Source organism: Tursiops truncatus, chromosome 14 (genome assembly GCF_011762595.2).
Source record: "Tursiops truncatus isolate mTurTru1 chromosome 14, mTurTru1.mat.Y, whole genome shotgun sequence".
Lineage (NCBI taxonomy): Eukaryota > Metazoa > Chordata > Mammalia > Artiodactyla > Delphinidae > Tursiops > Tursiops truncatus.
The window spans coordinates 70,451,286-70,466,012 of NC_047047.1; the positions used below are offsets into that span (position 1 = coordinate 70,451,286).

General features: G+C 37.9%; 1 protein-coding gene across 5 annotated transcripts in view; it reads right to left on the minus strand.

The window, feature by feature from the left end:
• The window catches only part of UBXN2A (UBX domain protein 2A), a 38,956-nt gene that overhangs the window by 5,149 nt on the left and 19,080 nt on the right, over positions 1 to 14,727 (minus strand). For all 5 annotated transcript variants that reach the window (XM_033838956.2, XM_019943171.3, XM_019943173.3 and 2 more), the window contains 4 exons: positions 11,238 to 11,376; positions 6,860 to 6,966; positions 3,885 to 4,022; positions 2,523 to 2,681 (listed from right to left, as the gene is read on the minus strand). In XM_033838956.2, coding sequence (XP_033694847.1) covers positions 2,523 to 2,681; positions 3,885 to 4,022; positions 6,860 to 6,966; positions 11,238 to 11,376 — 543 coding nt within the window. The remainder of the gene's footprint in view (positions 1 to 2,522; positions 2,682 to 3,884; positions 4,023 to 6,859; positions 6,967 to 11,237; positions 11,377 to 14,727) is intronic.

Here is a 14,727-nt window from a genome sequence, read left to right on the forward strand (position 1 = left end):
CAACAAGAAATTATAAGGATGTATCCCCATTCCAGAGATGCTAAAATGTGAAAAAATGTGCAAACAAGAATTAATGAAATATGACATCACCAAAGACAGAATTTTCCCATTCAATCAAATTCACCAATTGCTACTCTGTTAATCTGTGCAGGTTACCAACAAAATCAAGAAAATGGTCACTTGTATTTATTGGGTACCAAAAATTGGATAATGAAAGGCTAAAGCTTATGGCAAAGAATATAAATACAAAAAAACCCAATAAAGATTAAAGGAACTGGGCAGTAAAAATTAAAAATGTGTACTGTGATCTCTGCAATACTACTACAAGAATAAAGAAATGCCAATCTAAAAAGCTATGAGAGGATAAAAAATAATACTCATTAAGCTCAAAAAGAGGCAAGAAAGGAGGAATGAAGAATAAAAAGCCATGAGGTAAAGAGAAAAAAAAGAGCAAGATGGTAGCCTTAAACCTAACTAGTTCAGGATATTATAAAACATTATAAAAACTGGACTAAACATTCCAATTAAAAAACAAAGCTTGGTTAATTATCACTTAATAAATACCATTGGCCAGTCAAAGGTTTTTAAATGCTTTAAGTCATTCAGGGAAAAAAAATGGTAGGTGACTATTTGTTATTGAAAATGCCAGAAGTATTTTTCTAGACAAAGAAGTTGGGATTAAAATAGTTTATTTCCCTAAAAAGAAACAAACCTGAGTTGTAGAGAACAAACTTATGGTTACCAAGGGGGGAAGGGTAGGGTGAGACGAACTGGGAGAGTGGGATTGACATATATACACTACTATGTATAAAATAGATAATAATGAGAACCTACTGGCATACAGGCCAGATATGAGAGGGAGTTGTGGTGGCCCAGATCAGGGAATCCGAGTCCAGGTTGGGTGAAGAGGGCATCTGCACAGGAAAGCGGCCCAGCTTCCTGGTGTCAGAGTCTGACCAGCACGAGGAGTGCGCCCATGTAGAGGGAGGCAGGTGGGGACGGTTGCAGTATGAGCAGGGTTAGGAGTGTGTCCACACAGAAGAGGTGCTCAGTGCAGAGTGTCAGAAGCCAAGTTGGGTTAGGAATATAGGAGAGATGGTACACAGCAGGCTGTCTCAAGCAGAATAAAAAGAGCATTCATACAGAGGAGGGGCCAACTGCAGTGTGTCAGAACCAGAAAGAGGTGGCAAGTGACCACTCATAGGGGAGGATAGGCAGCACTGACTGCCAGAGCCCAGGAGGGCAAACAGGTCATTGGCATGATGTGATATGTCAAGAGACCCAGCAGGAAGAGGGAGGTTTCCAGGCTGGGGAGGAGGCAGCAGTAGAAGAAGGAGACTGGTTACATGTAGGAGAACTGATTAGTAAATAAATATATTGGGGGCTTTCCTGGTGGCACAGAGGTTAAGACTCTGTGCTCCCAATGAAGGGGGCCCTGGTTCAATTCCTGGTCAGGGAACTAGATCACACATGCATACCACAACTAAGAGTTCACATGCCACAACTAAGGAGCCCTCAAGCCGCAACTAAGGAGCCCGCCTGACGCAACTAAGATCCAGCACAACCAATAAGTAAATAAATATTTTTTAAAAATAAATAAATATATTGAGAGTAACTGGAGCCAGGTTTCTCACTGAAGAAAGTTAAACTGAAGAAAGTGAAGAAGTTAATTATAAATATGGAAAGGGGAAAACTAGAATAAACCCTGTGGTGGTGGATTGAAATTAGAGCTATCTATGTGAACTCATGGTTTTCGCTATGCAAAGATATAGAAATACATTTGTAAATGTGTGTGTTAGTGTGTGTATATATATGCATATGTGTATGTATGTATAGACACCTGTAGCTCTTTCCACTCAGAGGGCCTGGGAATGCTGGCAATAAGTATACCTAGTAACCAGATCCTCAATACCCTTGGCCACTAAAAAGAACCAGGGCTTCTTAGAAAACGTACAGAACGAACCTGAAAAAAAATTTTGTGCCAATAAACAAGAAAATGCTCAAAGAATGATGGGAAGATGTAAAAAGTTTAAAGGAGGTCCCAGGGACTTGGAAACCTATATACAATATGTTCCTACTTTAATTAAAATGAAAAAACATTTTAAGACGAGATAAAAGACTGGAAAAATCCATCAAACTAGTAGTAGTGATTATCTCTGGGTAATGGAATTTAACTTGATTTCAATTTCTTTCAGTACTTTCCTGCATTATCATTCCTTTTCTACAATTAACAGAAAAATACACACATAATGCTAACGATCAACTTAAAAACATATTAAAAATAATGCTTTTAAAATTATGTATCTAGATAAACAGGAAAACTAATGAAATGATAATCCATAAAACAGACTGAAAATACTATATTAACGTCCAAGAATTTCCATTGTCATGAAACATTATGTTTAGAGAACTATTTATTAAGATCCTTAGTTCTTAAAAATAGCTGTTGACTGACCTGAAAAGAAGAAATACAATTAAAACTTAGGGAACAAATCAGACTAATAATGAAATGGAAGACTCACCTATGAGAAATGTTAAATTTCTGGACAATCCTTTCCCCATTGGCTAACCAGATCTGTATATTAGTGATGGGTTCCAGACTGTTTAGTGGGACAGTAGACAACTTATTTTTATTCTCAACTTCAATAGTCTTCGCTTTAGAAACAATTTTTGGTGTAGCACTAAGAAAATCCAGAAAACAAGTCAGATGCATGTTTTTCATTAAGCAGAACTTTATCATTAAACCATTACTATAAAAACTTTACAGTAAGTATAGCTTTTAGGAAGATTTTAGCTAGTCACAGCTGTTCCCTAACACATAAAGGTATTAATATCAGTTATATCCATTATACATGATGATCATAAGAATCTAATAAAATTATGCACATATAAGTAAGTTGTAAGCTTGTGGACTGTTACGCAAGTATACTTGAAGAGTATACCTATGTATTTGAATCATGCCTTACAGAACAATTTTATAGTGCTGACAGATCTATGGGCTTTACCTTTACCTACTCCCCAGGTTAAAATTTCTGAAAGAAATTGTAAGTTCTCTGTAGAGAACAGTCCTTGGGTTATAAAGGAAATGAAAGGAAACAAAGTATTCCCTCATCACTCTGCAAGTCACATTGGGATATTTTTACATGTGTGGATGAATATGCATTTATATAACTTACCAATCTTGATAATTAATATATGAGAATTCATAAAAATGAAAGCAATCCTATAGTTAACCTCTTTGCATATTCTGCCACAGGCATAATTAGATAAGATGAATACTGCAAAGTTTGAAAATATTGGGCTGGTCAAAAAGGTCGTTCGGGTTTTTTGGAAGAGCGTATGAAAAACCCGAACGAACTTCTTGGCCAACCCAATAATTAAAGGCTCTGATACCGATACTAACTTTATCAGGCATTATTTCACTTTTATTACCTCAAAATTCAGATACTGATCAGAGAACACAATGCTGAAGGCATTGGTAACTATAATACAGAACCCTGTATCCAAAAGCTAGCCTATGTACTCTGTGACATTAACGGCAAAACTCAAGTGGTGGGTGCAAGGGAGAAAAAATGATTTAGCCACCCAATTTTGCCCAATGTCCTCATTAAGCCAGGCACTTTTTTTTTTTTTTTTAAGCCAGGCACTTTTGATCAGACAAAACCAAAACAGCCACCATGACTTTTTAGTATAGTGCCAGCATATGTTAATTTACACTAAGGTGAATATGACTTAGAAGTTCTCATAAAAGTTAACATGAAAAATCTCATTTCCAATGGGAGAAATGATAACTCTATATATGTGGTCTACATAGTAAAATAATGACAAGCTGAATATTAGTCAAACCTCTGCTTATGGAAATTACAGATCATGAGCCTACTCACCTTCCCAGTCTGTGACCCTGTCCTGAGAAGGGCTGGAACACAGGTTTCGTTGACATACATACTTCATTTTTCTTATCTTCAACTTTAACATCGACCTCCTCTTTATCAAAAACTCCCTGTAATTCTAAAGGTAATTCTCTTGGAAAGTAAAGAAAGAAAGTGATAAAGCCCCTAATATGTTTTTTCTTTCTCTGAAAAACATACTGTGCATGTAAAAAGAATAGAAAAATATACAGAAATAAGAGGCATATATATTCTATACAATAAAAACTAAATGTATTTAAAATAATAGAGAAAAATCAAGCTCTTATTTCATTCTTTAAAATGAAAATATAGCTACATGCTGGTTCTAGAAAAACAAGACATAAAAAAATGTAAACACATGTAGACTTAAGAAAGAAAATGACAGCCCCCTCCCCCAAAAGTGACAGTCCTTATAATTCCACTCTCACTCTAATAAAAAGCTTTGCAGTGTATCTCCTAAATTTTCTCTCTATATAGTAAAATTCCACATAATAATTATATTTTTTCCAAAGATGGTATCATTCTATGTACACTATTCTGTATTTTGCAAACTGCTTAAAAAAAAAAAAGCAATATACCACAGAAATTTTCTCATGTTAGTATATGGATATATGTCATTCATTTTTACCACATGCACACTGTTATTCTGTTATAAAGTAGATCAAATGGTACAAAGATAAAATACTCTTTTTATCTTTTTCTTACTGACTTGTAAGAAATATGTATATATTCCATTTACAGGATATACGAGAAACAAGTATTCCCAGTTTGGCATTTGATTTTACATAATCAAATTTATCTTTCTTATACTGCTTCTGGGATTCATGCCAACTATAGCTATATGCAACAACATGGATGAATATCCCAAAGAAATAAGTTAAGTAGACACAAAAAATAAACACATTGCATTTACACAGAGTTCAAAAAAACAGATAAAATGAAAAAATTATAAAGAAAAGCAAAAAACCATAAAGAAAAGCAAAGAACAACTTACTACTGAAGTTAGGATAGCATTACTTCTGTGATATTACTACAAATAATGTGTAATTTAATCTTATCACGAGGACGAAATTAGATAAATCTGAATTGAGAGACATTCTACATAATTTGGGCCCATAATCTTCAAGTGTCAAGGTCATTAAAAACAGACAAAAACAAAAACTGAGAAACTGTTCCCTCCTGAAGGAGACTAAAGAGACATGACATTTACAAGCAATGTGTAATTCTGAATTGGATGCTTTTGCTATAAAGGATAATATTAAGATAAAAAGTGAAACTTGAATACATTCTGAGGAATAATTGGTAATAATATTATACATCAATAGATGGTTGTATTGTGGTTACATAGGAAAATATATTTCCTTTTTAATAAAAATACAAACTGATGCCTCATCATCCTGAATACTTTACTTTAGCAACTTACTCTCAAATACTTTTAGAAAAGTTCTTTGTACCACACTTGCAACTTCTGTATTAGTTTGAAAAAGATTCCAAATTAATTATATTACATAATATAGAGCCATTTAAAATCTGTATATACGTTGTACATATACATACATAGAGACCTATATATGTGTATGTATATATTAAAAATTGGTTAGATGTAGAATACTATCAACCCTTCTGAAATAAAAACTGACCAAAATAAGTACAGGGAAGTCCTGGCAGGCGGATTCTTAACCACTGCATGACAAGGGAAGTCCCAAGATAATCAAAATTTAAAAAAAAAAAAAAAATATATATTATATTGGGACTTCCCTGGTGGCACAGTGGTTAGGAATCTGCCTGCCAATGCAGAAGACACAGGTTCGAGCACTGGTCTGGGAAGATCCCACATGCCGCGGCGCAACTAAGCCTGTGCGCCACAATTACTGAGCCTGTGCTCTAGAGCCCGTGTGCCACAACTACTGAGCCTGCGTGCCACAACTACTGAGCCTGAGCTCTAGAACCCGCGAGCCAAAACTACTGGGCCCGCGTGCCATAACTACTGAAGCCCGCACGCCTAGAGCTTGTGCTCCGCAACAAGAGAAGCCACCACAATGAGAAGCCCACGCACCGCAACAAAGAGTAGCCCCCAGTCACCGCAACTAGAGAAAGCTGCACACAGCAAGGAAGACCCAATGCAGTTTAAAAAAAAAAAAAAAGACACGTAGGGCTTCCCTAGTGGCGCAGTGGTTGAGAGTCTGCCTGCCGATTCAGGGGACACGGGTTTGTGTCCTGGTCCGGGAATATCCCACATGCCGCAGAGCAGCTAGGCCTGTGAGCCATGGCTGCTGAGCCTGCGCGTCCAGAGCCTGTGCTCCACAACGGGAGAGGCCACAACAGTGAGAGGCCCCGTACCGCAAAAAAAAAAAAAAAAAAAAAAAGTGAATTAATTTAAGTCAGATTTTGGTTGGTCAGAATTCAAATTCCTGACCCTTCAAAATTACAGCTGTGGTTCTTTTAAGAAAACTCACCTTATGAAAAAATCTGAATTTATAAAAGAAAAAGTGTCTTTGAATGCATAGGAACATGTGAACAACATTAAAAGGAATCTTCTAAATGAAATATATCTAAAATATCCTTCTTGGACTTCCCTGGTGGTGCAGTGGTTAAGAATCCGCCTGCCAATGCAGGGGACACGGGTTCGAGCCCTGGTCCGGGAAGATCCCACATGCTGTGGAGCAACTAAGCCCTTGCGCCACGACTACTCAGCCTGCGCTCTAGCCTCGAGCCACAACTACTGAGCCCACGTGCCACAACTATCGAAGCCCACGAGCCTAGAGCCTGTGCTCCACAACAAGAGAAGCTACCACAATGAGAAGCCCACGCACCGCAACAAAGAGTAGCCCCCACTCTCCACAACTAGAGAAAGCCCGTGGGCAGCAATGAAGACCCAACACAGCCAAAAATAAATAAATTTAAAATAAATAAATAAATAAAATATCCCTCTATTTACAAAGATTGCTTACCCTTTTTTGATGGAGTTCAGAAACTGCTGACTTGCACCATCAGAATAACTTCTGAAATCATCATTGACTGTGAATCCATTTTTCCATAATTTTATACTTACATCTGCCTGCAAAGCAGTAAGAAACAAAATGCATCATGTAATAAATGAAATGTACTAATAAACTAAAAGTCCCTTGAAACTTTCTTCTATCAGTGTATATTTTATATATCAATCTTTTCTTTAAAATAGAGATATAACTGACATAACATTGTATTAGTCTTAGGTATACAACATAATGGTTTGATACATATATCTATTGCAAAATGATTACAGAATAAGTGTAAACATCCATCACCACACACAGCTACAAATTTTTTAAATATACCATTCTTAACAGCAAGCTTCAAATGTAAAATATCAAAAATTACAATGTACACATAAAATATGGTTAACAATGAATAATATTTTAAAATAATTCATTAATAATTTTCTTTAAGAGAGGTCATTTGCAAAAATATTCTGTGCCCTGTCTTAGAGGACACTAAAGCTTTCTGGCCAGAACAGACTTCTCAACAGTTAGAGAAGAACTTTGAAATGACTTGAACATTAGACTTTGAACATTAAGAATAATAAAGGGGGAAAAAAAAACTATGAGTAATTAATGGCTATTCCTTCAAATATAAACTATCAGTGTTACTGTTATCAATATTTAATCTCTCAACATCTTGTTGATCATCTCCTAAGAACATTATTTATTCACTCATTCAATCAAAGAAGTCACTGTAGAAATATAGAAAGGTTCAGAAATACAGTAGAATGCAGGGATGCTTCAGGCTGAACACAGAAGGACTGAAAAATCCATTTAAGAAAATAGACTATTAGAGGCCTTCCCTTGTCTCTAGCATTTATTCATTCAGCATATGTTTATTGAGTGCCTAATACGTAACAGACACTCCATTAAGATGTTAGGGAAAACAGTCACAATAATGATAGCATATATTATTAGCCTGCCTGCCTATCTATCTGTCTGTCTATGTACTTACCTGAGAGAGCACTTGTGTGTACACTTACATGTACCAAACACTGTTTAAAGTACTTTCCCTACATATATTTATTTAATCCCTAAAATCTACAGAAGATGGGTATTATTATTATTATCCTTTTTATAGATGGGAAATTAGAAACACAGATCAATTAAATTGCCCAATATTACACAGTCAGTAAGGGTGGAGCTGGGGTTGGAATCCATACTCTTAACCACTATACTATATTACCTCTTTTTTTTTACCTATAACCAAACTGCCAAGACTCTGCTCTCATGGTACTCACAGAAAAGAATGAGAACTAAAAAAATTGTACAAATGAACTTACTTACAAAACAGAAATAGAGTCACAGATGTAGGAAACAAACTTATGGTTACCAAGGGGGAAAGTGGCAGGGAGGGATAAATTGGGAGATTGGGAGTAACACATATATAAAACAGACAACTAATAAGGACCTACAGTATAGCACAGGGAATTCTACTCAATACTCTGTAATAACCTATACAGGAAAAGAATCTAAAAAAGAGTGGATATATGTATATGTGTAACTGATTCACTTCGCTGTACAGCAGAAACTAATACAACATTGTAAATCAACTATAATCCAATAAAAATTAATTTAAAAAAAAGAAAAGAAAAGAATGAGAACAGAACAAATAGGAAAAGAGCACATAAAGATACTGAGGAGGGGAATTCCCTAGCAGTCCAGTGGTTAGGACCGGTACTTTCACTGCTGAGGGCCCAGGGTTCAATCCCTGGTCAGGGAACTATCCTACAAGCTGCATGCGCCAAAAAAAAAAAAAAAAAAAAAGAAGACACTGAGGAAAACGGAAGAAACTTAAACACAAAAATCCAAAAATGATAATTAATACACTTATATAAGAGAGGATGTTTGAAAGGGAGTAGGAGGGAATATTCAGTGAGCAAAAGAGCTCTTAGAAACTTAAAATGGAAATTAAATAAAAGGATTGAATATAAGGTTGAAGAAATATTACAATTAAAATAGAACAAAACAACGAAGAGGTGGAAAACCGGAGAAATAATAAGAGACTCAGTCCAAGAGATCCATTATTGGTGCCCGGGTCCGGGAAGATCCCACATGCCGCGGAGCAGCTGGGCCCGTGAGCCATGGCTGCTGGGCCTGCGTGTCCGGAGCCTGTGCTCCGCAACGGGAGAGGCCACAACAGTGAGAGGCCCGCGTATCGCAAAAAAAATAATAATAAAAAAAATAAATAAATAAAAGGCAAATTAGAGTAAAGGGATCTCTTTAATGTCCGACTTCGAAAAGCCAGCTAGATTCTCATAATTGCTGCTGCCTTCAGTCTGCTGTGATATGGCATTTTGATTGAAGTACATTAAAAAAAAAAAAAAAAAGCCTCAAACAGATACATAGTTGCAAAAAGCATTTTAATAGCTTTTCCAAGATACTACATCAAAATGTAGTAAGTAGTAGTATCTCAAAAGTTACTTGAGGGCTTCCCTGGTGGCGCAGTGGTTGAGAGTCCGCCTGCTGATGCAGGGGACACAGGTTCGTGCCCCGGTCTGGGAAGATCCCACATGCCGCGGAGCGGCTAGGCCCGTGAGCCATGGCCACTGCGCCTGCGCGTCTGGAGCCTGTGCTCCGCAATGGGAGAGGCCACAACAGTGCGAGGCCCGCGTCTTGCAAAAAAAAAAAAAAAAAAAAAAAAAAAAGTTAGTTGAAAACATCACACGGTAACACATATGTAGAATCTAAAAAACTGATACCAAGTGAATATATTTACAAAACAGAAACAGACTCATAGATATAGAAAACAAACTTATGGCTACTGAAGGGGAAAGGTGGGGTGAGGGATAAATTAGGAGTTTGGGATTAACAGATAAACACTACTACATATAAAACAGATAAACAACAAGGGCCTCCTGCATAGCACAGGGAACTTATATTCACTAACTCGTAATAACCTACAATGAAAAAGAATATATATTACACATATTTTATATTATATATATCATATATATATTTTATGTACATTATATATATTATATATATATAAAAAAACTGAATCACTTTACTGTACATCTGAAACTAACACAACTTTTTTCTTTTTTTGGCCACGCTGTGTGGCTTGTGGGATCTTAGCTCCCCAGTGAGGGACTGAACCTGTGCCCTCAGCAGGGAAAGTTCAGAGTCCTAACTACTGGACAGCCAGGGAATTTCCTAACACAACATTTTAAATCAACTGTACTTCAATTTAAAAAAAAAAAAAGTTGAGGGACTTCCCTGGTAGCACAGTGGTTAAGAATTCGCCTGCCAATGCAGGGGACACAGGTTCGATCCCTGGTCTGGGAAGATCCCACATGCCGCGGAGAAACTAAGCCCGTGTGCCACAACTACAGAGCCTGCACTCTAGAGCCTGCAAGCCACAGCTACTGAGCCCATGTGCCACAACTACTGAAGACTGTGCGCCTAGAGCCTGTGCTCCGCAACAAGAGAAGCCATCGCAATGAGAAGTATGCACACTGCAACGAAGAGTAGCCCTCGCTCGCCGCAACTAGAGAAAGCCCACGTGCAACAACGAAGACCCAACGCAACCAAAAATAAATAAATAAAAAATAAATAAATTTATTCAAAAAAAAATTTAGTTGAGAATCTGAACATGGAATCTGAAACTTAAAGGTACATTTATTAATATGACAATAATCCTATCAGAAATATCTTTTAAGTTTTGGGAAGCTGTCAAGTGCATGATGGCAGATTATCAAAATTCTTACTTTCATGTAAAAAAGTTGATAAAATCATATCTTATCATTTGCAACAAATACTGTAAGTTGTTTCCCTTGAAGTGTCAGACTTACTTCATACATTTTGAGAAAATGTCTGCAGAATATCCAAGACTGAATAACTAGTTGTCTGTAAATCACTTTCATGTAAAAACAGTACACCATGAAAAAGCAGACTGTTCAGCTTGTATCTCAAGCAATGGTACTTTTCCTTAAGATACTTCTGTATACTGTAGAAATGTTTTACATACACTTCATATTTTATCACATAGAATATTTGTAAGATGTGTATTAAAGAGTTGGGATTTAATGAAATGTGTAAATTTTACTGCTTCATCAAGGAAATTTTTAATTGAAACGAGTGTTTTTTCCCCCTGCAAGTTCAAGGAAAGAATATGGTGTACAGAGTAGTGTCACTACCTCAATTCCTCCTAAGGTGCCAGTTTTGCCTACCATCGCTTTTGCAGTATCAGTGCAAACTCAACACAGTGAAAAAAATAATATCTTACTATTATTATGAAAACAGTTTTGACCTCTAAAGGGCCATATTTTGAGAAGCACTGGGAAAGAAAAAATTTATGGACACTTACCTGTTTCTTTTGTTCAGTGGGAGACAAACATTTGGCACCAACCTTCTGAGCTTCCTCAAAAAGGCTGTCAACAAAATATTCACAATTTGTTTGTTGATTATCACTAAGAGGTTGGTGGTCAGATCCTGTTTCACAAACCCTATACACACACAAAAAAAAGAAAAATAAGCACTATTAACCACTAATTCTCTAAAAATTTACACAAATTGTTCTAGTTAAAGGATCTAGAGCTGACACGCTACCTCCACGCCTGCAGTTGAGACTCTCTTCTGAATTAACATAGTAGATAAGTGGCCTCGGCAAGTCATTAACACTTGCGGTCCAGAGCAGGGTTTTCTCAACTTCAGTCCATTGATATTTGGGGAGGGTTAATTCTTTGTTGGGCAGGCTGTCCTGTACACTGTAGGAAGTTTAGCAGCACCTGTGGCCGTTAACCACTAGAGGCCAGTAGCATGGACATCCCCCAACCCCCCAGTGTTATAATAATAAAAAACATCTTTAGACAACGCCAGATGGCCTCTGGGGGTGGGATGGGCAAAACTGCACCAGGTTGAAAACCACTGGTCCAGAGTAAAAAAACAACGTGTTCTTTGTAAAGCTCTCAAAATGGCTTTAAAGGGGGTTACTATGTACTTTTTGGTAACACAAAGCACTCTTGAAACTAAAGGTAGTAAGGTGTGAGGAACAGTCATAATCATAGTTTTGCTCCTTTGCACACTTCAGAATGAAATTTCCCACTCAAGACTTTCATCTGTAGTGGTTTAATACTCTACTGGGTTTTTTTTTTCCTTTCTTTCTTTTTAAATTGAGGTACAACTGACATACAACATTATTTTAGTTTCAGATATACAATATAATAATTCAATGCTTGTATGTACTGAAAAATAATCACCACAATGTCTAGTTAATTGTTAACATCCATCACCATGCATAGTTACAGAATTTTTTCCTTGTGATAAGAACTTTCAAGATTTACTCTCTTGGCAACTTTCAGATGTGCAGTACAGTGTTATTAACTAAAGTCTCCATGATGTACATTATATCCCATGACTTATTTATTCTATAACTGGAAGTCTGTACCTTTTGACCACCTTCCTCCATTTTGCCCACCCCAGCTACTGCTTTTGTATGTGTATGTGTGCTTATATTTTGTCATATAAGAAATATTACCTAAGAGTTTGTTTGATAAAAGGATGGTTTCTGGTTGATCTTTTCTAAAGTCACATAGAAAATTCATAAATGTACTGAGAGATAATTTCTCAGATTTCTCAGATAAGAATCAACACTTTTATAGTGCTTACACTGTGCCAGGATCTGCAAGGCAGATATTTTTATCCACATTTTATAGATAAGGAAAATGAGTCACAAAGAGGTTAAGTTACATGTTAGAGATTACACAGCTAGTAAGTGGCAGAAACAGAATTCAAACCCTGTTAATCTGTCTTCCAAGTCTATGCTCCTAGCCATGATACATTATAAAGCCTCTCTTAATAGCTAATATTTATTAAGCATTTATTAATACATGTTAGGAACTTTTCTAAGCGCTTTCAATGTGTTTACTCTTTCAATCTTCACAGTGACCTAAAAGGCACGTATTGGTTTGTTTGTGTTTTTTTAACATCTTTATTGGAGTATAATTGCTTTACAATGGTGTGTTAGTTTCTGCTTTATAACAAAGTGAATCAGTTATACATATACATATGTTCCCATATCTCTTCCCTCTTGCGTCTCCCTCCCTCCCACCCTCCCTAGCACATATGGTTTTTATCCTCATTTACTAGGTAAAGAAAAAGCTTAAGCAATTTGCCAAAGATGACAAAGCTATTGGTAGGCAGAGCTGGAAACTGAACTCAGGCTTCTAATGCCCCTACTCTTTTTCAATTTATTTATTTATTTATTATTTATTTTTGGCTGCGTTGGGTCTTCATTGCTGAGCATGGGCTTTCTCTAGTTGTGGTGAGTGGGGGCTACTCTCCGTTGCGGTGCACAGGCTTCTCATTGCAGTGGCTTCTCTTGCTGCAGAGCATGGGCTCTAGGCGCGTGGGCTTCAGTGGCTGCGGCACGCGGGCTCGGTAGCTGTGGCTCGCGGGCTGTAGAGCACAGACTCAGTAGTTGTGGTGCACGGACTTAGTTGCTCCTCGGCATGTGGGATCTTCCTGGACCAGGACTCGAACCCGTGTCCCCTGCATTGGCAGGCAGATTCTTAACCACTGTGCCACCAGGGAATCCCCTATTATTATTTTTAAATTTTATTTATTTTATTTTTGGCTGCACTGGGTCTTCATTGTTGCATGCAGGCGTTCTCTAGTTGCAGCGAGTGGGTGCTACTCTTTGTTGCGGTGCACAGGCTTCTCACTGTGGTGGCTTCTCTTGTTGCGGAGCACAAGCTCTAGGCGTGTGGGCTTCAGTAGCTGTGGCGCTTGGGCTCAGTAGCTGTGGCTCACAGGCTCTAGAGCGCAGGCTCAGTAGTTGTGGTGCACAGGCTTAGCTGCTCTGTGGCATGTGGGATTTTCCCCGACCAGGGCTTGAACCTGTGTCCCCTGCACTGGCAGGCAAATTCTTAACCCCTGCACTACCAGGGAAGCCCCTTACTAATTATTTAAATTCAAAGTATTGATACATATTATAACATTATAAAGCTTGAAAACATTATGCTAAATGAAAGAAGCCAGTCACAAAAGACCCCATATTCTATGATTCCACATATATGAAATGCCCAGAATAAGCAAATCTATAGAGACAAATCTATAGAGACAGAGAGTGTATCATTGGTTGTCAGGCGTAAGGCACAGGAGAATGGGGTATGACTGCTAATAGGTATGGGGTTTCTCTTTGGGTGATGTAAATGTTATAAAACTGACTGTGGTAATGGTTTCACAACTCTATGAATGTACTAAAACCCACTTAATTGTATACTTTTTTTTTTTTGGCTGCATTGCACCTTCGTTGCTGCAAGCGGAGGCTACTCTGCGTTGCAGTGCGCAGGCTTCTCCTTGCGGTGGCTTCTCTTGTTGCAGAGCACAGGCTCTAGGCGTGCAGGCTTCAGTAGTTGCAGCACATGGGCTCAGTAGTTGTGGCTCAAGGGCACTAGAGTGCAGGCTCAGTAGTTGTGGCACACGGGCTTAGGTGTTCTGCGGCACGTGGGATCTTCCCGGACCAGGGATCAAACCCCTGTCCCCTTGCATTGGCAGGCGGATTCTTAACCACTGTGCCACCAGGGAAGTCCCTGAATTGTATACTTTAAATGGATGAGTTATATGGTATGTGAATTACATCTCCACAAAACTGTTAGAAGTCCTAAGTTAATCTTACTCTTTAAAATCAGTCATTCAAGGCTTCCCTGGTGGCTCAGTGGTTAAGAATCTGCCTGCCAATGCAGAAGACACGGGTTTGAGCCCTGGTCTGGGAAGATCTCATATGCTGTGGAGCAACTAAGCCCGGGCGCCACAACTACTGAGCCTGCGCTCTAGAGCCTGTGAGCCACGACTAC